Source organism: Phyllobates terribilis, unplaced genomic scaffold, assembly GCF_046119375.1.
Source record: "Phyllobates terribilis strain yellow unplaced genomic scaffold, ASM4611937v1 Scaffold_4__5_contigs__length_816908805, whole genome shotgun sequence".
Classification (NCBI taxonomy): Eukaryota; Metazoa; Chordata; class Amphibia; order Anura; family Dendrobatidae; genus Phyllobates; species Phyllobates terribilis.
Window position 1 is genome coordinate 110,827,994 of NW_027362764.1, and position 24,822 is coordinate 110,852,815.

Here is a 24,822-nt window from a genome sequence, read left to right on the forward strand (position 1 = left end):
ATTTTACTCGCTATTTTTATATTTATCAATAAATGTTACTTTTTTGCTATCTTGACTATGTGTCATATGTATAGGTATTGTTAGTTTGGTGGACACAGAGTAATAGGCTATTTCTACTTTTGTGTTTGAAGACACAGGTGTGTGTATTGGGCTTCCTAATATAGGCCTTGTAAATACAACACATGGGAGCACGCTGGGCTACTTGCAACGCCCAACATGGAGCACAAGAAAGCCTAGCGGACCGGGGTGGGAGAAGCAAAGCACAAATCCGGGTCAGGTGCATAACATTACCTTTATCGTTTAAGTCTCTGTGATAACTATTTAAGAAAAAAAAACTATTTTATTGTATTTCCATATTAAAACGGCCCTAACTTTTTTATATTTTAATTGATGCAGCCATAAGAAGAAAAAAAGCATATATGTACTTCCTTTTTACAAGGTTTATTAGGTGATAATATATACTGTACAGTATGTGTAATTTTTTAACACTTGCATATAAAAAACACTTTTTATGTAAAAACTGTTTTTTTTTTCCTCTGCATGTTTTAATAGACTAAAGTGAATTGGAAAATTGCCTAACTTTTTGCTAAGCAAGAAAAACTTTTATTTGCTGAAAACAGAGTATCCCTTTAAATTGAAGTAGTTGACAGGTAGTATGCACTTGGTAAATCAATTGCAAGACACCACCGCCTAAAGCTAAGGCTTCTCTCACAGAAGTGTTTTCTTTTGCTTTGAAGCCTTTGATGTAAGGACCGTTACATGTATTTTATGTGTGCTGAAATTAAATTTTTAGAAGTTTCATAAACAAAGTTCTTTAATTTAGGAGATTGCCATTTTTTAATGTTATTCTACTCTTAGGAAATCAAGTTTCTTACAAATAAACAAATGCTTCTTCAGGGATCCAGGAACAAAATTGTTAATTAAAGATTATTTGCAGCGACACCAATTGGCTTTTATTTATTTCTGCCTCTTTATTTATCTTACATAATTGAGAGTTTGCCTTCATTATTTCTCTGTGATAGGAATGTTGACAATTATTTTGCTCGTATTGTTTTTTCGTTTTTTTATTCTTTGCCTTCCGCTGGAGAACATTAAACTTTCTTGACTGATTGTTTCAGAATTCAAAAGGAAAACCTGCCTTGTTATTTGCTCCGTCCTCCAATCGAAAAGTTCTTGACTTACCTTCAAATGTCCCACAGAAGCCTCTAATTGAGAAGCCTCCTCAAGAGTCAGAAGCCGATGTTGAAAAAAAGACTTTACTGGCAGCTTTAAAAACCTACCTGGCTCAAAAGGCAGTGTACCAGAGTCCTGATAACCTAAATCTGAATGGAAAAACAACATTTTCATCCTTATATTCCAATAAATACCGTCCACCACAACTTAGTCAACTTGATGGAGGGCTTCCTAAAGATGATGAAGCGGATAGTTACCAGATAAAATCTTTTCTTCCGAGAGCAAGAGCTCGTGTTCTGTCAAGGCCAAATCTTGGAGCACTAATTTATAAATCTACTTCTCGCCAGGAAGACCCAAAGGACCCGCTGAGTACTGTGGATGGTAATCCATGTTTATTTTCAGTCATTTGTTTAACTTATAGAACGCTGGGAAACTTTTGATAGAACAGAAACTTTATTCTTTACATTCATTGTTTTCCCTTTTATTGACATTTATAGCTTGATTTTTTTGGAAAATTATTAATTAATTTTTGGTACTTGATCTGTACTGTTATGGATATATCTATGATAATGGTCTTTCATCTCTTAACTAGTTATTGAAACTATTGGTGATCATTGATCATGCTTTTGTTTCTTTTTTAGATCATTTAGTTTTTGTATTATAGAAGCAGAATTATCTATCTAAAAATTATCTGTATATATATCTACCTTTGATCGATCTATCGATCTATCTATCTATTTCTACATCTATTATCTATCTATCATCTATTATCTATCTATCTATCTATCTATCATCTATTATCTATCTATCTATCTATCTATCTATCTATCTATCTATCTATCTATTATCTATATACCTCTATATCTATTTAGCTATGATCTATCTAACTATCTATATCCAAAAACAACAAAGGCAGGACTCCATAGTCCAATAGGTGATGATTTATTGACCCAGCATGTCGGGGCAATGCTTGCCCCACAATTGGAACAAAACGTTGCCCTGACATGATGGGTCAATAAATCATCACTTATTGAACTATGGAGTGCTGCCTTTGTCGTTTTTTTGATATTTTAAGGTTTGGTTTTGCCTGAAAGGCTTTGTTTTGCACCTAATTTTATAGTGTTCTTCTGCTAGTGCTGCACCTGTATTTTTCCATCTATCTATCTATCTTTTATCTATATATCTGTTATCTATCTGTATATTGATTATCAACATACTGTATCTCTATATCTATCTATATATCTCTCTAGCTATCTATCTATACATCTATCTACCTATGATCTATCTATGCCATATCTATCTATTCATCTATGCCATATCTATCTATCTATCTATCTATCTATCTATCTATCTGTCTATCTGTCTATCTATCGACCTATCTACCGTATCTATCTTTCTAAGCAAATTAAACACCAGTTCCTCTTAGCCTTGGGTGGAGGCCTCCAAGTTTGAGTTGGTTACCAGTAGTCTCAACAACATATAACCATAAAAAGGACAACACTCCACTTGTCTCTGATTCAGTGCATACTTTTATCAGCTCATGGAAGTGGATCAAGAAGAAAGGCTGTTTTGTATCAAGCCAAAATTTCTCCAAATCTATGGGCTAATACAAGTCCAAATATGCACCAGAATCAGAGATGTGTGGAGTGTTGCATTTCGTTGTGGTTCTATCTATCTATCTATCTATCTATCTATCTATCTATCTATCTATCTATCATATATCTATCTATCTATCTTTATTTTTGTGCCTGAAATCAGTCAGATTGGATGTGTAGCCATTTTGATTAAGATGCAAAAATTGGATATTTGGTGTCTTTAATCACCACCAAGCTAAATAAAATATGTCTAAAAGGATTGTTCCAAAGACCCAGAAGATTAATATTTTGAGGACATATGTTTTTCTTGAAAAAAAAATCTCATGTATGTGACATTAACATAGAATTGTTCCTGGTCTTTCACACAGAAACATTTATCCAGAACGTTGTGAAAGAGCTGGGCAAACATAAGTTTAACTTTGATAATCTCAGTCCTAAAGAATTGGATGAACTAGCAGATGTCATAGCTGATACTCTACAGATTGTTGATGGAGATCAAGCTCAGGCTCGTAAACTTGGGACCGAAAGGGGAGGAGGAGAAGTTAAAAGAGTGGAATCCGAGGAACGTGATGAGGACAGAGAGATTAATCAGACTTCTCAAGGTATGGAAAATGAGAACTGTATGGATACAAAATGGTGTTTCACGCCTTCCCAACATATGACGTATTTTTATGTCATATGTCGGGTCTGCTTCTTGCCCCATTAAAAATAACGAAAGAAAATGTAAAAAATAAACATATGTGGTATTGCTGCATACATAAATGTCGTTTCTATCAAAATAAGATATACAGTAACATATTTTAACCCAATCAATAATCACCGCAAAGAGGAAAAAAATAGAAATGCCAGAATTGTGTGTCTGAATTTTATTTGCAAAAATATGCAATAAAAAGATATAAAACATTTTATATAACTCAAAATAACAGTAGATGATCCAGGTATATATCCCTCCCACAACAAGTGTGGTGGTATTAAAATCGGGACAAAAAATTGTCTCAAATATAAACTTTTTTTATATATATATAAAAAAAAAACAATATAAAAAGGCACTAAGCGTTTTGGCTGCTAACAGCCTTCCTCAGGTGTCTACAGATGAAATAAGGAACAGGAAGGGGTGGAGTTGATGATTGACACAAATATATACAAGAATAAATACAACATTTGATACAATTATTCTCAATAATAATACATTATTCTTAATAGTGATAAATCATAAACACATCAGTGTAAAAATAAAAATTCATAAAAAAAACCCAAAGAAATATCCAAACAAATTATTTGCATATAAAAATACATTATATAGACTGAAACAATTGTAAATGTCTATCCATACTAAGCCCATATCTGAAACCAACCTAACAAAAAGGAGAAAGGCAACTAACCCATGATAAGGATGATGAATTTCCTATGGAAGCTCAAAAGGTTCATACTGCTGTGGAAAGCGTTATTCATTTTAATGCCTCCTCGCAGAGAAGAGATGTGGGTGAGTCCCTTTCAGACAATATATTCCAGGGAATAACTAACCAGTTAGTTGGGAAATTCATCATCATTATTACGGGTTAGTTGCCTTTCTCCAGAAATTGGTGATACAAGCAAATTTGTTTTCAACACTTAAATAAAAAAAAACAATACTGTACTTGGTTGGTTCACCATAATTGAAGTGACCTAGAGAATTATGTTGCCAGGTCATTTTTATCACACAATGACCCCATAAAAATAAGATCCAAAATCCACTGCATTTGGATTTTTTTTCCCCGTTTGCCAGTACATTGAATGGTGCCATTCTAAACTGCAATGTGTCCAGCAAAAAACAAGTCCTCATATGGCTGTGTGGATGGAAAAATAAAAAAGTTACGGCCCTTGGAATGAAGGGGGGAAAAAACGAAAGCGCAAAAATGGAAAATCGCCATGTCGGGGAAAGGGTTTGAAACTTCCAATTCCACTGATAGCTGAAAATCCAGGCATGGTGGAAAGCAAAGAGGTATTCTAGTTCTTACCATTTATCACACATCCCATAGAGATGGCTCCATACAAACCCCAGCTTCCCACACTGAAGAGCTGGTAAAAAAGGACTGCAGACTGGTGTTCCATGTTTGAGCATCGGTAGGGGACTCAACATTTGGTCGATATTGAGGGATAAATAATAAATGGTAACTAACATGTTAACACACATGGGACATCAATATAAAATCAAAACCAGACTCAAGTTAATCCATAATTTTCAGATTTCTGAACTTAAAGATTCTCTCCCATCAAAGTTTTGATCCTTGGAATATATTGCAGTCATCATATTATATAGCACTGTGTACTTACAATTGCTCATTTTGCCTTTCTACCCAGATAATTCTTCTCTTTTCCATTAGTTCTATCACATCACATGATTAAAAACAGACTAGCTGAATTCTTCTAAGCTCTATGTAGAAACTCTGTAGTCTCTTTTCTTTTGCTGCCCCCCTCCCCTCGCCACCATGGACTTTTGCAGTGATAACTCATGCGGAGAAAAGAGACATTCTCTTCCTACATAGAAGGATTCAGCTAGTCTGTTTTTAATCATGTGATGTCATAGCCCTATTGGAAAAGAGAAGAATTACCTGGGTAGAAAGGCAAAATTAGCAATTGTAAGTTGTGATGACTGCAATATATCAAGAGAATTACAAATTTTGATGTGAAGGTTTAACGGATGTAATATTTTAATTTATTTGTGTCTTTTTTTTATTAATGATAAACCTTTAAATCCCTAGACTTTATGGTGTTTCTAGGGCTACAAAAGAATTGTGTGATACCTTAAGAGTTTGTGACAAATGCTTTAACAAATTTATTTCTGCTGCTCCCCTGATTATTCCGCTTTTGTGTATTTTTATCGTCTATACGGTTCCAAAGATATGGGCCTTTTTATTTATGTTTTTATTGAGGGGGCGTGGTTCACAGGATCCCCTGGGGCGGCGGGGGGGGGGTCTTTAGATTGTGCTGCATAATTATCCGGTGAGGCACACCCCTTTGCAAAGACCATCACAGTTTGCACTAAAAAAGCCTCATATTTTTGTTGGCGGATGTAGAAAAAAAAAAAAAAATCAAGGGAGCAGACGAAATAAAATAAGAGCAAAAACTGTCCACTTTTGAACTGGTGACAGGTTGTCTTTAACCCCTTAAGCCCCGCGGGTGGTTTGCACTTTAATGACCGGGCCAATTTTTACAATTCTGACCACTGTCACTTTATGAGGTAATTACTCTCGAACGCTTCAACGGATCCCCCTGATTCTGAGATTGTTTTTTCGTGACATATTGTACTTCATGATTGTGGAAAAATTTCTTCGATATCACTTGCGTTTATTTGTGAAAAAAACGGAAATTTGGCGAAAATTTTGAAAATTTTGCAATTTTCAAAATTTGAATTTTTAAGCCCTGAAATCAGAGCGATATGTCACACAAAAGAGTTAATAAATAACATTTCCCACATGTCTACTTTACATCAGCACAATTTTGGAACCAAAATTTTTTTTTGTTAGGGAGCTATAAGGGTTAAAAGTTGACCAGCGATTTCTCATTTTTCCAACAAAATTTACAAAACCATTTTTTTAGGGACCACATCACATTTGAAGTCACTTTGAGGGGTCTTTATGACAGAAAATACCCAAAAGTGACACCATTCTAAAAACTGCACCCCTCAAGGTGCTCAAAACCACATTCAAGAACTTTATTAACCCTTCAGGTGCTTCACAGGAATTTTTTGAATGTGGAAGAAAAAAATGAACATTTAACTTTTTTCACAAAAATGTTAATTTAGACCCAATTTTTTTTATTTTCACAGGGGTAACAAGAAAAAATGGACCCCAAAATTTGTTGTGCAATTTCCCCTGGGCACGCAGATACCCAATATTTGGGGAAAAAATACTGTTTGGGCGCACGGCAGGGCTCGGAAGGGAAGGAGCGCTATTTGACTTTTTGATTGTAAAATTTGCTTGAATAATTAGCGGACGCCATGTTGTGTTTGGAGAGCCCATGTGTGCCCAAACTTTGGAGCTCCCCCACAAGTGACCCCATTTTGGAAACTAGACCCCCCAAGGCACCTTTCTAGATGCATAGTGAGCACTTGGAACCCCCAGGTGCTTCACAAATTGATTCGTAACAATGAAAAAGTGAAAAAAAAAAACACTTTTTCATTTTTATGAATCAATTTGTGAAGCACCTGAGTGTTCCAAGTGCTCACAATGCATCTAGATAGGTGCCTTGGGAGGTCTAGTTTCCAAAATGGGGTCACTTGTGGGGGAGCTCCAATGTTTGGGCACACAGCGGCTCTCCAAACGCAACATGGTGTCGCTAACAATTTGAGCCGATTTTCCGTTAAATTTGTTAGAGGACACCATGTTGCATTTAGAGAGTCCCTGTGTGCCCAAACATTGGAGCTCCCCCACAAGTGACCCCATTTTGGAAACTAGACCCCCCAAGGCACCTATCTAGATGCATAGTGAGCACTTGGAACCCCCAGGTGCTTCACAAATTGATTCGTAACAATGAAAAAGTGAAAAAAAAAACACTTTTTCATTTGTATGAATCAATTTGTGAAGCACCTGAGGGTTCCAAGTGCTCACTATGCATCTAGATAGGTGCCTTGGGTGGTCTAGTTTCCAAAATGGGGTCACTTGTGGGGGAGCTCCAATATTTGGGCACACAGCGGCTCTCTAAATGCAACATGGTGTCCGCTAACAAATTTAACGCAAAATTGGCTCAAATTGTTAGCGACACCATGTTGCGTTTGGAGAGCTGCTGTGTGCCCAAACATTGGAGCTCCCCCACAAGTGACCCCATTTTGGAAACTAGACCCCCCAAGGCACCTATCTAGATGCATAGTGAGCACTTGGAACCCCCAGGTGCTTCACAAATTGATTCGTAACAATGAAAAAGTGAAAAAAAAAAACACTTTTTCATTTTTATGAATCAATTTGTGAAGCACCTGGGGGTTCCAACTGCTCACTATGCATCTAGATAGGTGCCTTGGGGGGTCTAGTTTCCAAAATGGGGTCACTTGTGGGAGAGCTCCAATGTTTGGGCACACAGGGACTCTCTAAATGCAACATGGTATCCGCTAACAAATTGAATGGAAAATCGGCTCAAATTGTTAGCGGACACCACATTGCGTTTGGAGAGCTTCTCTGTGCCCAAACTTTGGAGCTCCCCCACAAGTGACCCCATTTTGGAAACTAGACCCCCCAAGGCACCTTTCTAGATGCATAGTGAGCACTTGGAACCCCCAGGTGCTTCACAAATTGATTCGTAATAATGAAAAAGTGAAAAAAAAAACACTTTTTCATTTTTACGAATCAATTTGTGAAGCACCTAGGGGTTCCAAGTGCTCACTATGCATCTAGATAGGTGCCTTGGGGGGTCTAGTTTCCAAAATGGGGTCACTTGTGGGGGAGCTCCAATGTTTGGGCACACAGGGACTCTCTAAATGCAACATGGTATCCGCTAACAAATTGAATGGAAAATCGGCTCAAATTGTTAGCGGACACCACATTGCGTTTGGAGAGCTTCTCTGTGCCCAAACTTTGGAGCTCCCCCACAAGTGACCCCATTTTGGAAACTAGACCCCCCAAGGCACCTTTCTAGATGCATAGTGAGCACTTGGAACCCCCAGGTGCTTCACAAATTGATTCGTAATAATGAAAAAGTGAAAAAAAAAACACTTTTTCATTTTTACGAATTAATTTGTGAAGCACCTAGGGGTTCCAAGTGCTCACTATGCATCTAGATAGGTGCCTTTGGGGGTCTAGTTTCCAAAATGGGGTCACTTGTGGAGGAGCTCCAATGTTTGGGCACACAGGGACTCTCCAAATGCAACATGATATCCGCTAACAATTTAAGCCGACAATTTGTTAGCGGATATCATGTTGCATTTGGAGAGTCCCTGTGTGCCCAAACATTGGAGCTCCCCCACAAGTGACCCCATTTTGGAAACTAGACCCCCCAAGGCACCTATCTAGATTCATAGTGAGCACTTGGAACCCCAGGTTCTTCACAAATTGATTCATAAAAATGAAAAAGTGTTTTTTTTTTTCACTTTTTCATTTTTACGAATCAATTTGTGAAGCACCTGGGGGTTCCAAGTGCTCACTATGCATCTAGAAAGGTGCCTTGGGGGGTCTAGTTTCCAAAATGGGGTCACTTGTGGGGGAGCTCCAAAGTTTGGGCACAGAGGGGCTCTCCAAACGCAATGTGGTGTCCGCTAACAATTTGAGCCGATTTTCCATTCAATTTGTTAGCGGATACCATGTTGCATTTAGAGAGTCCCTGTGTGCCCAAACATTGGAGCTCCCCCACAAGTGACCCCATTTTGGAAACTAGACCCCCCAAGGCACCTATCTAGATTCATAGTGAGCACTTGGAACCCCAGGTGCTTCACAAATTGATTCATAAAAATGAAAAAGTGTTTTATTTTCACTTTTTCATTTTTACGAATCAATTTGTGAAGCACCTGGGGGTTCTAAGTGCTCACTATGCATCTAGATAGGTGCCTTGGGGGGTCTAGTTTCCAAAATGGGGTCACTTGTGGGGGAGCTCCAATGTTTGGACACACAGGGGCTCTCCAAACGCAACATGGCGTCCGCTAACAATTTGAGCCGATTTTCCATTCAATTTGTTAGCGGACACCATGTCGCGTTTGGAGAGCCCGTGATGTGCCTAAACAGTGGAGCTCCCCCACAAGTGTCCCCATTTTGGAAACTATACCCCTCAAAGATTTTATTAAGGTGTATAGTGAACATTTTGAACCCAGAGGTTCTTGCACATTATTTGTTTACATTAGGTCATCATATTGAATAAGTTTTCATTATTCTTGAGCGCAAGTGCTCGCTACTTGAGTTTGCATCGGGTACTCAGGTATGCACCATGTACAGCGTGTGCTCGAGTGACATGCTCGAGTCCCTGCTCCGCATGTTTCACGGTTATTAGACACCCAAAAAAAAACATGCGGGGATCGCTCGTGCATGGCAGGCAATCCCCGTAAAGTTTTTTGGCCGCGAAGCATATGGGGCAGAGACTCGAGCATGTCACTCAAATACCCACGATACTAAATGCATACCAGAGCACCCGATGCAAACTCAAGTAGCGAGCACTTGCTCTCAACACTAGTCGCCATATCGTCATCTTTTTTTCTTACTTTTGAAAAAAATCCCAACCCCAGCCCTAACCCTAGCACAACCCTAGCCCCAGCACAACCCTAGCCCCAGCACAACCCTAGCCCCAGCACAACCCTAGCCCCAGCACAACCCTAGCCCCAAACCCAGCCCTAACCCTAGCCCAATCCTAACTCAAGAGTTTATTTTTGACGCCGTTCCTTGTGCGGTATAAGTGATTAGACGACTTTATTCTTCGGGTCGGTGTGATTACAGCAATGCCAGAATCATATGGGGTTTTTATGACTGACAGCTGTCACACACTAAAAGACGCATTTTTTGTAAAATCTAGTTTTTGCATCGCCATATTTTGAGAGCTATAATTTTTCCAGATTTTGGCAGACAGTCATGTGACGGCTCGTTTTTTGCGGGATGACTTGACGTTGTTATTGGTGCCATTTTCAGGCACGTGACATTTTTTGATCGCTTTCTATTCCGATTTTTGGGAGGCAGAATAAACAAAAACCAACAATTCAGGAATTGTTTTTTTTTTTTTTTTTTATTCTGTTCCGCGTGTGGTAAAATTGATGAGGCAGCTTTACTCTTTGGGTCAGTACGTTTACAGCGGTACCACATTTGTATCATTTTTCTATGTTTTGGCGCTTATACACAATAAAAGCTATTTTATAGAAAAAAATATTTTTTAGTATCGCTTTATTCTGAGAGCTATAACTTTTTTATTTTTCGGCTGATGGAGCTATATGGCAGCTTGTTTTTTGCGGGACGAGATGACGTTTTCAGCGGTATCATTTTTATTTATATGTGTCTTTTTGATCGCGTGTTATTCCACTTTTTGTTTGGCGGTATGGTGATAAAGCATTGTTTTTTGCTTGTTTTTTTTTTTTTTTTTTTTACCGTGTTCACTGAAGGGGCTAACTAGTGGGACAGTTTTATAGGTCAGGTTGTTCCGGACGCGGCGATACCAAATATGTGTACTTTTATTGTTTTTTTTTTATTTTTTTTATAATAATATTTATTGATGGGTACATTATATTTTTATTTTTGGTGTATTATTTTTTTTATTTTTTTATAATATTTTTGCACATTTTTTTTTTTTTTTTCCACTTTCACACAGTTTATACACTTTATTACTTTGTCCCACTCTGGGACTTTCACTTTTTTTTTTCTGATCGCTGCATGGCACAGGAATGGAGCACCATCCCTATGCCATGAAGGCTGTCAGAAGTGCACAGTGTGAAGATTGCTTGGAGATGCACTGCGCATGTCCAAGCAATCTTCCTGCTCTCTGGTGACCCGGATGTTGTCATGACGACATCGGGTCGTCATGGCAACACCCGGGAAGCCTTTGCAGACTGCGCTGGAAGCCGGAAGAGGAGGTGAGTATCGCCGATCACCTCCCCTTGCCCCCGCAATGCCGCGATCGACTTCGATCGACTTCGATCGCAGCATCGCGGGGGTTAATGTGCTGGGAGCGGTGCGTGACCGCTCCCTGCACATAGTACCGGGTGTCAGCTGTGACAATCAGCTGACACCCGGCGGCGATCGCGCCCGCACAGCCTGTGTGCGGGCGCGATCGCGATGACGTACTAATACGGGTCTGGCTCTTAAGTCCCAGGGCACAGACGCGTATTAGTACGTCAGATGTTATTAAGGGGTTAAATATTTAAAGGGTTTTTTCCCACTAACAAAGTACATTTTAATTTATAGATTTTGGAATAAAAATAAGATTCACAATTGGATGTTTTAATAAAAAATGTCCCTGTGCTGAGATAATCTTATAAATGTGCCCCTGCTGTGTACTGTGTAATGTCTGTGTCTGACCGTGCAGGAACATGGTCTGATCATACCACAGCTCCTGGGCAGGGGAGGAAGCAAAAGAGTATACAGACAGGGCAGCAGGGGATCACAGCTGATTCTTTTTGTGAGGTAAAACATTTCACTGTCTGTTTTTAAACCATGTTTTACCTCTAAGAAAGAATAATCTGGGATCTCGTGCTGTCCTGTCTGTATACTCTTTAGCATCCTCCCCTGCCCAGGAGATGTGGTATGATCACACCATGTTCCTGCACGGTCAGACACAGCCATTACACAGTACACAGCAGGGTCAGACACAGCTGACGCGCCCCTGGGCCTGTGTCGCGCTGCGTTGCGCATGCGGGAGCCTACCCGGAGCCGGATCAGTGGAGGGTTGTAGTCTCGTGGCGGTGACCCGGTCCGTGCCCAGGGAGTCAAACTAGACGGCAGTCTATTAGTAGTAAATAGTTGATGACTACGCCACCCGTTGAGTGCAGCCAGGGAGCTGCTGCTGCAGGGCAGACCGCTGAGGCCGATGGTGGGATTGTGCAGCGTGATAGTATAACCCCCAACGGGAGGGGTATGGCCTCAGGGCAGCCGACGTGGATGATGGGGGTAGCAGGAACCACTCAGAGACGGTACGGTGTAGTTCAGGGTCTTTACTGGTAACAACGATAGACCCTCCCGGAGTACTTGCTAGCAAACGGGGCCTGGTCAGTCTTTGAGCAGATGGGATCTCCCCTGGCCAGGCGTAGTTGTAGGCCTCACAAACTGACTGTACTCTTCTGGCTACCTTGCTAGGAGCTGATGTAAGTAGCCCACGTCCCTGAGTGTACCGTGTGGTGCTCACCCGTATGGCCGGTGACTCGGGGCCTTCTAATGGCTTCCGCTCCACGATGGCGGTGCTGGTCCCACGCGTGTGACCGTGCCTTCGGGCTTCTGGGCCAGAGGACCTGAAATCCCCTGCCTGACGGATTCTGCTGCTGGGTAGAAGTTAGTCCCCACAGCCTCGGACTCCGGGTCCGGTAAAGAATCTTCTTAGTCAGGGCGAGCGCTGCAGCTGCCAGCCCCTGACTCCTTGGAACTCTCCTGTTTCCTATGCTGCTTCTTGTCTCCACTCTCCTTGTCTCACTCACCCTGCCTCAGCCCCGGGTTTATACAGGGGAAGTTCTTCCCCTCCCAAGACTGGGCAGGAGGTGTGGCATGCACAGGATCCCTGACCAAAGGACCTCCCACCTGCTCTCAGACATAACATTACATTACTGTGGAAAACCAGACCCCTGGGGTGCCACATTCCCCCCTAGTGAAATTTAGTACTCCGGGACTAAACACATTTAGAAAAACATAACAAAGTATAACAATAACAACACAATAAGAAAAACACAGAAGATGGTTGCGGCGTGTCCGCAACCGGGTGCAGTCTTTGAAGAAAAGCAAAGGTGTCCATTTCACCAACACAGGGAGACGTAACCAGGTAGGGGTCTGTCCTACCCCGAGTCCTTAACAGTCTCTAGTCCATCCTGGGTTACGCTCCAACTATATACAAGGATTCCCGGTAAATCCACCAAGGTTTCCTAAAAACAACTGGAAACACAAAATTATTCACAAGCAACAATACACAGAAAAACATAAATAAAACAATTTATACACTTTAAATTCTCCAGCGTGCGGGTAACTGGCCTCTAGTGGCCCGAGTGGACCTACGGAGCTGACTGTCTGGCCCTGAACTACAGGGTGTAGGAGCTGTCGAGGGTAAACTGGGCAGCTGTCTACCGGCTCTTTGTCTCACTAGGGGTACGGCAGGCTCACTATAAGCAGAGGGTTGATTCTCCTGTTCTGCTTGTGTGGAGTCTTCTGCCTCCTGGACCGGCTGTTCTTCCAGCTCTACCCGTTGCTCCGTAGGTTCTTGGGATGATGGTTGGAGGAAGGTGAGTACGGGTACCACAACTGCACCATTGACTTGAGTCCAAGACTGAGGGAAGTCCCCGAGCACGGTACTAACCATATCTTCCCTTTCTTCCACGGGTCGATGGTCTTCTTGTTCCTCTTCAGGGTTCCTCAGTTGTTCGGGACACTTCTTCAGGTGGTCCCGGGATACAATGGCTGTGGTTTCCCCTCCGTCTTTACTGATGGTACAGACCTTCGGGTTCTCGTGGCTTGAGGGCAGTACGGTGTACGGGTCCTCCTCCCACTGGTCATCCAACTTGTGGAGCCGTCTTTTCCTCTTCAAGACCTGCTCTCCGGGTACCAGGGGAACAGCGGGAGCATACTGGTTGTAAGTCTTCTCTTGTCTTTCCCTAGCCTGACAGAGACTTCGCTCCACGCTCTCTTGTACTCTCCGGTACTGCTGCTGCCTCTCTGTGTCCCAGTCTGTTTCTGGTGAAGTGTCCTCAGGTGTCAGGACTCCCATTTCCAGGTCAACAGGTAACTTACCAGGTCTCGCCCTCATTAGGTAAGCCGGGGTACAGTTGGTGGAACCTACCGGGATGTGGTTGTATAGGTCCACCAGATCGGGCAACTTCTCAGGCCACAGACTGCGTTCTTCCAGGGGCAATGTTTTTAGCAGATCCATTACCACCTGGTTCATTTTTTCACAAAGTCCATTAGTTTGCGGATGGTAGGGTGTCGTCCTTATCTTCCGGCAGCCATACAGATTGCAGAATTCCTGGAAGACCTCCGCTTCAAAGGCAGGTCCCTGGTCCGTCAGCACTTGGTCCGGGTACCCGTGTGGACGGCAGAAGTGCTGCTGGAAGGCTCTAGCTGCTGTTTGAGCCGTTAAGTCCTTGACGGGGACGACAACCAAGAACCGGGAGTAATGATCCACGATGGTTAACGCGTAGACGTAGCCACTTCTGCTTGGGGTCAGTTTTACATGATCCAAGGCTACCAGTTCCAACGGTTGCCGGGTGACGATGGACTGCAGGGGAGTCTTCTGGCTGGCCCGGTCCTTCCTTCTCAGATTGCACGGGCCACAGTCTCTGCACCACTTCTCGATGGTTCCCCTCATGCCTACCCAGTGGAACCGCTCGCGCAGCAGGAACTCCAGCTTTTTCCACCCGAAGTGTCCAGCTCCGTCGTGGTATGCCTCCATCACCATGGCTGCGTCTCTTCGTGGCACCACTACTTGCCAGAGTAGTTCATGCGTCCGGGAGTTGACCATTCTGCGGCACAACTTCCCCTTGTAAAGGAATAGTCGACTCTTCTCCGCCCATAGTTGTTTGGCTTCCTCCGGAGCGTCTGGTTCAAGTCGAGCCTCCGGCCGAGTCAGCATCTCCTTCACCAGTCGGACGGCAGGGTCGCTGTCTTGCGTTTCCGCCCAGTTGTAGTGGGGTAAGGGGTTCAACGTAGCAGCCTGTTTACCCCTTACCCGGTGGGAATACTGGATAGTCCCATGACGGTGGAACGCAGGGAGTTCAACTTCTTCCAGTCCCTCCGGATCTTCTCCTTCGTCCGGCAGGTTGGGCATCCTGGACAGGGCATCCGCGTTAGTATTGGAGCGTCCTGCCCGGTATTTGATTGTGAACTCGTAGTTGGACAGACGGGCCATCCACCTCTGCTCCAGGGCACCGAGTCTTGCCGTGTCCAGGTGTATCAACGGGTTGTTATCCGTGTATACGGTGAACCGGGAAGAAGCGAGGTAATGCCTAAAGCGCTCGGTGACTGCCCATACCACGGCCAGGAACTCTAGCTTAAATGAGCTGTAATTCGCGGGGTTCCTTTCGGTGGGTCGCAGTTTTCGGCTGGCATAGGAGATCACTCGTTCTCTCCCCTGCTGAATCTGGGATAGTACGGCTCCTAGCCCGATGTTACTGGCGTCGGTGTAGAGGATGAAGGGCTGGCTATAGTCTGGGTACGCCAAGATTTCATCCCCCGTGAGGGCCATCTTCAGCTGGCGGAAGGACTCTTCTTCTAGCTCTTCCCATTTGAAGGGCGGCTTCTGGTTCTTGGCCTTCCGGGACTGGCCTATCAGGAGGTCCTGCATAGGCGCTGCCTTTTTGGTGAAACCGGGAATAAACCTTCGGTAGTAGCCTACCAACCCTAGGAACTGCCGCACTTCTTTTACGCTGGAGGGGCTTGGCCATCCCTTAATTGCGGTGATCTTATCGGGGTCGGGAGCCACTCCGTCAGCGCTCACCACGTGTCCCAGGTATTGCACCTTTGGTTTCAGGAGGTGACACTTGGAGGGTTTCACCTTTAGGCCGTAACTCGCCAGAGCTTCGAACACCTCCGCCAGGTGTTTCAGGTGGTCCTCATAAGTTTTGGAGTATACGATGACATCGTCCAGGTACAACAGGACCGTCTCGAAGTTTCTGTGGCCCAGACAGCACTCCATTAATCGTTGGAAGGTTCCTGGGGCGTTGCAGAGTCCGAACGGCATGCAGGTGAACTCACTAAGTCCCATCGGGGTGGTGAATGCGGTCTTCTCCCGGTCCGCCTCTGCTACAGGAACCTGCCAGTACCCGCTAGTGAGATCCAAGGTAGAGAAGAAGTTAGCAGATCTTAAAGCAGCCAATGACTCCTCTATCCTTGGTAAGGGGTACGCATCCTTGTGTGTGATACGGTTGATTTTCCGGTAATCTACACACATCCTCATGGTGTTGTCTTTCTTTTTGACTAAAACTAGTGGGGCTGCCCAGGGGCTACAGCTATCCCGGATTACCCCAGCCTCCTTCATGTCTCTAAGCATCCCCTTGGCGTGTTGGTAATGTGCAGGGGGTACGGGTCGATACCTCTCTTTTATGGGAGGATGATCTCCCGTGGGGATGCGGTGTTCTACCCCCTTGACTCGCCCGAAGTCTAACGGGTGTTTACTAAACACTCTCTCATACTCTTGAACCACCCGATAGACTCCTTGTTTCTGATGTGAGGGAGTGGAATCAGTACCCAAATGTAGTTGCTGACACCAGTCCTCCATGTCTTTCTTAGAGCCGTTACCTTCCTCCGGGTGAGATGGAGGCAAGGGTTCCACAGATTGTATAGAATTTTGATTAGTGGTATATAATTTGGCTAGCGTGGCATACCGGGGCAGGTACACTTCCCTCTCCCCGATATTTATTATGCGAATGGGCACCCTCCCATGGCGTACATTGACCACCCCCCGTGCTGTCAAAATGGTGGGCCTACTGTCTGAGTAAACTGGTTCTACCATTGCCTGGTAATCTCTTCCTCTCAGACCAATAGCTGCCCGGCACCAAATCATCATTTCACTTTTTGGGGGCATGGCAATAGGAAAAGGGTCACACATTCTTACGCTACCAATCTCACCGCCGGAGAGTTCCACTTGTTGCCGTTGCATCAGTGCCCGGATCTCTTTCTGGAGCACCCGCTGCTCGCCGGAGCTGGCGTTCTTGGCAACCTGCTGTAAAAGGAAAATCACCTCTGCAAGACAATTTTCAATTACGTTAGTTCCTAGAGTTATTTTTGGGTGACTCTCATGTTTATCAATATCTACAATGATCAGTCCCTGTGCGGCCAGTTCGACTCTACCGATTTTGAGGGCCACCTCCTTAAATCCGATCTGTGGCACGGGCTGGCCATTGCTGGCGATGATACTCAAGTCGTCGTCAGGGTAGTGGGTAATATCCGAGTCATTCCAGTACTGCTTGAAGAGCACGTACGGGATGGTGGTGACCTGTGACCCGGTATCCAGTAGGGCACTCATGGGAATGCCATCCAGTACCACAGGCAAGACTGGACGTCCTCCCACATATCTGTCGCGCCAGTTCGATGGGCCTGGTGATCTTTTTCCTGGGGGTTGGCCCTCTACCCCAGGTTGTGCCCGTTTAAAGAACAGTACCTTTCCATATGTCCGGGTTGATTGCAGCGGCGGCAGATGGGTCGTCCGTCCTCGCTGTATCGGTCACTGGGTCTTCCTCTGGCCGGTGGGGTCCTCCTTGGTCGACGCCACGGGATGTCCTCCGGTCCGGATGCCAGCTGGATCTTCCCTGGGGTGGAAACCTGTAAAGACTGCACAGTTCGGGTTAGCGCAGCAACGCTCTTAGCTAGCTCTTGGACCTGATGGTGTAGGTCTGGAGCCGGGTCATTGTCCAAAGCCTGCGCATCAGCTCCCACAGGCCCTGCTGACAAGGGCGCCGCCTCCTGGTAGTAAGTGGTAGTGGGGCGTCTGTGGGTCACAACGCCACCTGGTGCCGGTTCTCGGAGCACCCGGATGGCTCTGTCCTTGAACTGTGCAAAGTCCAGATGGGGATCCTGTAAGGCCATTGCCCGCAACTGGGTTCGGTGGGCATTGCAATATAAACCCTCTATAAATTGTTCAGTCAACAGCCTGTCCTCGTTTCCCACCCCATCAGGGTCGGTCTGCTTTATGGCCCTCAGGGCCTCTTGTAGGTTTAGTGCATAGTCCCTTATACTCTCATGCGCTCGCTGCTTGCACCCGTAGAATCTAAGCTTAATCTCGGCTGAGGTGCGGGTATCAAAGGTGTCCTTCAGCCGGGTTAGTATCCCTGCGACAGTCTTCCTCCCAGGTGGCCAGGATTTTACTTCCCTTTTGGCTGCCCCGGTTAGTTGGGCCACCAGGATGCTCACTTTTTGCTCTTCTGTGAGGGGGTACACCTGGAAGAGGCTATCCAGCTTTTCTCTAAAGTCATGCAGAGTATGTGACTCCCCTGAGTACTGGGGTAGCCAAGCTGCTCCCGGGATATAGGGCATGGTGAAGGGCATAACTGCAGCAGCGGTAGCGCTGGCGGGGGTTGGGGCAGTGAAGCTCTCCTCCGTATCCGACATCTTCCTCCCCCCTAGTGGACCGTGGCCTACCTTGCGATGATCCTCTTCCGTAGGCCGCGGCTCCGCAGTGGATCGTCAGGGTTGAGGACCTTCCGTCGCGCTCCTGTGACGTCGGCGTCTGCTGGGCTCCTTCCAGGACCTTACGCAACGTCCGGACGTGAGGCGGGGCTTCAGTTCTCGCGCGCTTTCGGAGTCCACGCCCCTCTTCTTCCCGCGCGGCGTCCTCAAGATGGCGTCCAATGGCGGGAAAACTCCACAGATGGCGGGAAGAAGGTCGAAGATGGCGCCGGATGGCGGGAAAACTTCGCGGATAGCGGGAATCTTCACCACTGGTAAGCTTGAACAGTCTTTGCTTTTCAGGCACGCAGTACCCGGTGGTTGCGGGCACGAAATCCTGCCGACTACGCCAAAGTTGACGCGCCCCTGGGCCTGTGTCGCGCTGCGTTGCGCATGCGGGAGCCTACCCGGAGCCGGATCAGTGGAGGGTTGTAGTCTCGTGGCGGTGACCCGGTCCGTGCCCAGGGAGTCAAACTAGACGGCAGTCTATTAGTAGTAAATAGTTGATGACTACGCCACCCGTTGAGTGCAGCCAGGGAGCTGCTGCTGCAGGGCAGACCGCTGAGGCCGATGGTGGGATTGTGCAGCGTGATAGTATAACCCCCAACGGGAGGGGTATGGCCTCAGGGCAGCCGACGTGGATGATGGGGGTAGCAGGAACCACTCAGAGACGGTACGGTGTAGTTCAGGGTCTTTACTGGTAACAACGATAGACCCTCCCGGAGTACTTGCTAGCAAACGGGGCCTGGTCAGTCTTTGAGCAGATGGGATCTCCCCTGGCCAGGCGTAGTTGTAGGCCTCACAAACTGACTGTACTCTTCTGGCTACCTTGCTAGGAGCTGATGTAAGTAGCCCACGTCCCTGAGTGTACCGTGTGGTGCTCACCCGTATGGCCGGTGACTCGGGGCCTTCTAATGGCTTCCGCTCCACGATGGCGGTGCTGGTCCCACGCGTGTGACCGTGCCTTCGGGCTTCTGGGCCAGAGGACCTGAAATCCCCTGCCTGACGGATTCTGCTGCTGGGTAGAAGTTAGTCCCCACAGCCTCGGACTCCGGGTCCGGTAAAGAATCTTCTTAGTCAGGGCGAGCGCTGCAGCTGCCAGCCCCTGACTCCTTGGAACTCTCCTGTTTCCTATGCTGCTTCTTGTCTCCACTCTCCTTGTCTCACTCACCCTGCCTCAGCCCCGGGTTTATACAGGGGAAGTTCTTCCCCTCCCAAGACTGGGCAGGAGGTGTGGCATGCACAGGATCCCTGACCAAAGGACCTCCCACCTGCTCTCAGACATAACATTACATTACTGTGGAAAACCAGACCCCTGGGGTGCCACACAGCCATTACACAGTACACAGCAGGGGCACATTTATAAGATTATCTGAGCACAGGAACATTTTATTTAACACATCCAATTGTGGAAATTATTATTATTCCAAGATCTATTGATTAAACTTAACTTTGTTCGTGGGAAATCCCCTTTAATAGATTAATCAAGCTTTTTTTGAAGCATTTGTCATGACATCTTATTAGGGTATCTCACAATTCCTGTGTAACCCAAGAAACACAATAAAATATATCATTAAATATATGGATTTAAATGTTTATCTTTAATAAAAAAAAAAAACACACAAATTACTAAAAATATTACATCCATTAAACCTACACATAATGTGTCAGGCCAATGAGATACTGAATGGCTCAGTAAAGGGTTGAAAATAGTTTGTGTGGGCTATATAATTTATTTGCACTTACATCCTCTATTCTGTCATCTGTTTACTGTGTGAATATGTGTCTGTGCTGTATCTACCGCAAAAGAAAATACACATTAAAATCTAAAACATTCATTTTAGAAAGATGTACGGTATATCTCACTCTGTGCCCTGAAAACACATTGGAAATGACATGCTTTGTAGTCAGTCGCTTGACACCTGTGACCTGCAATCAATAGCCTGATGCCGGAGAGTGCAGGAAACTAACCTTGAAAACTTGTTGTTAAGCTCTAAATTTGCACAAAAAGTGTGTTCTGTTTTCTATGAAGCGGAAAAAATATTTACATAATCCCCTTCTACAAGATCAATGCATTGATTTCCTGATGTGAAGTTCAGTAACTGGTATAACAACAAGCCTTCACCTCAGTGTCAATGAGCTGATGCTAAAGGCTGCATCATTTATGTATTGCATATATTAATAGAATTATGCTTTAGAATAGAAATGATATATAGATTTACTTCCTCTTTTGTAAGTCATGTAAACTCATCCATAAAGATTAACCTGCAGTATTTTTCTGGCTGCAGTACTTTCTGCAAATTAACGAATTAAATAGAAAATGCACCAATTACCTCCTAATTCTCTTCACTTCAGCTAGACACTCTAATATTAAAGGGAGTTTTCCTGGATTAGAAAAAAATGGCTCCTGTTTTTTCAGAAATAGCTCTTCCTGTTCACTGATTGTGTTTGATGTTGCTCCTTAACTCTAAATAGGGCTGAGATGCAATACCGCACACATCCTGAAGACAGGTGTGGCACTGTTTTATTAAGTAAGTAGCCATGTCTTCGAATCAGGCTCTACCCAATTATCAAGTCCAGTATGGCTTAGCTGGTCTGTTCTCCCATTACAGACAGAGCAATTAAAGCTCCATCCTCCTGCAGTAAACTACAATTTGGTTTTAGATGTGTAATAAAGAAAGAAGTGATTTGATTATTAGTTGTTTTTTTTAACATTTTTTTTTAAGTCGGATTTTCCACCGTTGGGCCATGTCAGTATTTGGTCAGTATTTTACATCAGTATTTGTAAGCCAAAACCAGGAGTGGGTGATAAATACTGAAGTGGTGACGTGTTTCTATTATACTTTTCCTCTGATTGTTCCACTCCTGGTTTTGGCTGACAAATACTGATGTAGAATACTGACCAAATACTGAACGTGTGAACGTGGCCTTAGAAGAGATAAATTATCATCACTTCTTTATTGGTAGTGATCTGACGAATGACTCAAGGCTCCCACCAATTGTTAAAATTTTTCTTTGCACAGAAACTTTCCCTTACTTAAATGGGGCTATAGGACCTTGTTGCTTTTATGCACAGCGGGTGGACCAGAGTGCCAATGTACAAAAGATTGTAAGCTCTTGATAGCAGGGTCCTCATTTCTGTTAAAGGGAACCTGTCACGTGATTCATGGCGCCCAAACCAGGGGCAGCATGAATCAGATCCAGGCTGCACAATTGCACCCACATTTATTTTTCTCTAACAAGCTTTGGCGTTTCAGAGAACTTATAGTTAAAAAATCTGGTCAGTGACTATTATTATTATTTATTTTTAGATCACCATTGATTCCATGGTGCTATACATGAGTAGGGTTACATACAAAACACAAATAGAAATTACAGAGAACAAACTATCAATGGCAGACTGGTACAGAGGAGAGGACCCTGTCCACCCGGGCTTACCCTACAGGTTAACGGGGAAGGAGACAGTAGGTTGGGGGGTTGCGGCAGCTCCGGTGGTGGTGAGGAGGCAACGGGGTCATTGTGGGCTGTAAGCTTTCTTGAAGAGACGGGTTTTCAAGTTCCGTCTGAAAGTTCCGAGTGTGGCGGATAATCAGATTAATTCAGGCACAGAATTCCAGAGGATGGGGGACACTCGGGAGAAGTCTCGGAGGCGATTGGCTAAGGAACGTATGAGTGTAGAGGAGAGTAGAAGGTCTTGGAAGCACTATATGGAAAGATGAGACTAGTCTGGCGTCGCCCGCCGGACAGCGTCTCCCTGCACTGCTCCAAGTGTTTGACAGGACTCTCCCACAGTGAGAGACCTATCAATCACATGTAACAGCCTTAGGAAAAGCCAGCCAGTGGTAATGCTGGACTAATGTCATCTCTTCCTATAGTCCATGAATGGATCTTCTAACTACAACTTGTCTGAAACACTGGACCGTTTCAGAGAATAATAAATCTGTCTGCAGCCAAACAACCATGCTTTAATTCATGCTGCCATGGTTTGAGCAGCATAATTCATGTGACAAGTTCCCCTTAAAGGGAATCTTTCTAGAGGTTTATGCTATTTAGTCTGATATCAACATGATGTGGGGAGTTAAAGCCTGATTACATGGATGTGTTTCTTATTAGGCTGTGTGTTGTAGTTTCAATACAATCAGTGTTTTATCAGCAGGAGATTATCACTGCCTGAACTACATCTCACATGCAGGCTGGTAAGGCTAATCTGTGTAACCCCGCCCACACCACTGATTGACAGCTTGCTGACAATGCACAGTGCACACAGGAAGCAGCCAATCAGAGGTGTGGATGGGGTTATACACAGAGCAGAAGTCTCAGCTCTGCTACATCTACATCAGACATACAGGCATTCTATCAAAACTGCACCAAGCAGCCCAGTAAGTAATACATCGCTGTAATCACAGTGTCTGTCCCTACATCAGGCTGATCTCAGATTCCATAGTAAAAACCTGCTGACAGATTCCCTTTGATAACCAAAATTAAAACACAAGCCACATTACAAATTTCTACTTTAATATCATAACACTAAAGAGCACCTATAAATATATAATATCCTACAAATTACTCATTAACAAAATTGATTATTTTTCAATATTAATATCAATAACTGTAACTACGTAATTAGAAAGAACTTCTGACTTTATTAGCTGAAAAAATACAAAGAACTGTCAAAAAAAGATTTAAAAAAAAAAACATTAAAATCCTGGTAGGACAGTGTTGCCACATAATGAGGTCTAACAATAGCAGAATACAAACCTTTATCACAATAAATTCCAAAGTTACTAAGTGGGAAAAGATACACAAGACTACACAGAAATAATGGTTACAATACTTCCAAAAATTACATGATTATAATGCCACAAACCCAGCAATAAATCTGTCAAGTGTAACAATGCAGCTTCTGTACGGGCAATGAGTCATAAAGGCTATGGCCCCGATTCATCAGGACCGGCGGTTTCCTTGTCAGTCTTGATGAGGGGGCGTGGTGGAGTCAGACGCTCCTGATTCCTGAAGAAGTACACACTTCTTCATGAATCTGGAGCGTTTGAGGAGTGACGTGCGCCACGCCAGAAATCTTACTCCACTCAGGGACTGGAGTGAGATTTTTGGTGTAAGGAACATCACAGCTCGTCATGAATTAGTCAAGCTGTGGCATCGCGCCTCCATACCGCCACAGCTCTGACCATTTTGGCGGAGCTAGAACAAAATTGGCATGAACAAGACAAAAGTTGCAAAATTTTGTGACTTTTCAAAGCTTTTACGCCACTTTTTTGGCTTAAAAGCTTTGATGAATCGGGCACATTAAATGCAATACCCACCAAACGCTAGATCAATGGACTACGTGACACACTGCCCAGTACCCCAAAACGCGCGTTCTGTATTCTTTGTAATTTTGTTGTTACAGTTATTGATAGTGAGAAATTATCCTTTTTGATATCCTTACTACTTTTGTGTGAGTTGTTGTAATATTTGATTTTGTTTCTGCACTCACCGCCTGAATTGTCAAGTGCTGCCGACTGTGCTGGCGCTATATACATAAAGATTAATTATGATTATTAGCAAAAAAAAATCTTTATAGACTTTGTCCAAATGAATGGCCGAGGTGCTCCATGCTATTGACGTACTACGGCCGTTCCACACTGCGCTATGTAAATGGCGTAGGTTAAAGAAATTGCATGCCATGGCCGTTTGTTGGGTGACTGCTACATCTACAGTGTTTCGCTCGCGCCCGGACTGACTGGTGTGAGCGTGATTAGTGATCCCACTGTACCATGAACCAAGGAGTGCCTGGAGGGGCGTAACTAAGTATCAACCCAATCCGACCAAGGTCGCACGGCGGCTTAGTCGACTCCGTGAACCAAGGAGGAACCGAGCAGAGGGACCAGGTGCTACTCCAGGTCAGACCCCGGTCACAGTTGTTGACCCACTCCGGGGAATGCAGGAACAGGCAGGTTAGACTGGCCTCCAGACAGGTGGGTATTGGCAGGCACGGCTGGTATGCAGACAGGTGGGTACTGGCAAGTACGGCTGGTATGCAGATAGGTGGGTACTGGCAAGCACAGCTGGTATGCAGACAGGTGGGCACTGGCAAGCACGGCTGGTATGCAGACAGGTGGGCACAGGAAAGCACGGCTGGTATGCAGACAGGTGGGCACTGGCAAGAACGGCAGAATTGCAGACAGGGAGGTACTAGCAGGTTGGAGAGCAGGCTGGATAGGGTCCAGTACAGACTGGGAGACAGGTACACAGCCGCAGATGCGGTAGACAAGCAGAGTAAAGCGAAACCGCCGGAGCGGAGGACAAAGCAGAGCAGAGAGGAACTG

The 24,822-nt window shown here is 44.6% G+C and overlaps 1 protein-coding gene across 2 annotated transcripts in view; it reads left to right on the forward strand.

The window, feature by feature from the left end:
• PTPRN2 (protein tyrosine phosphatase receptor type N2) overlaps window positions 1–24,822 on the forward strand; it is a 1,402,724-nt gene that overhangs the window by 469,550 nt on the left and 908,352 nt on the right. For both annotated transcript variants that reach the window (XM_073677683.1, XM_073677684.1), the window contains 2 exons: window positions 1,119–1,554; window positions 3,137–3,370. In XM_073677683.1, the coding sequence (XP_073533784.1) occupies window positions 1,119–1,554; window positions 3,137–3,370 (670 nt within the window). The remainder of the gene's footprint in view (window positions 1–1,118; window positions 1,555–3,136; window positions 3,371–24,822) is intronic.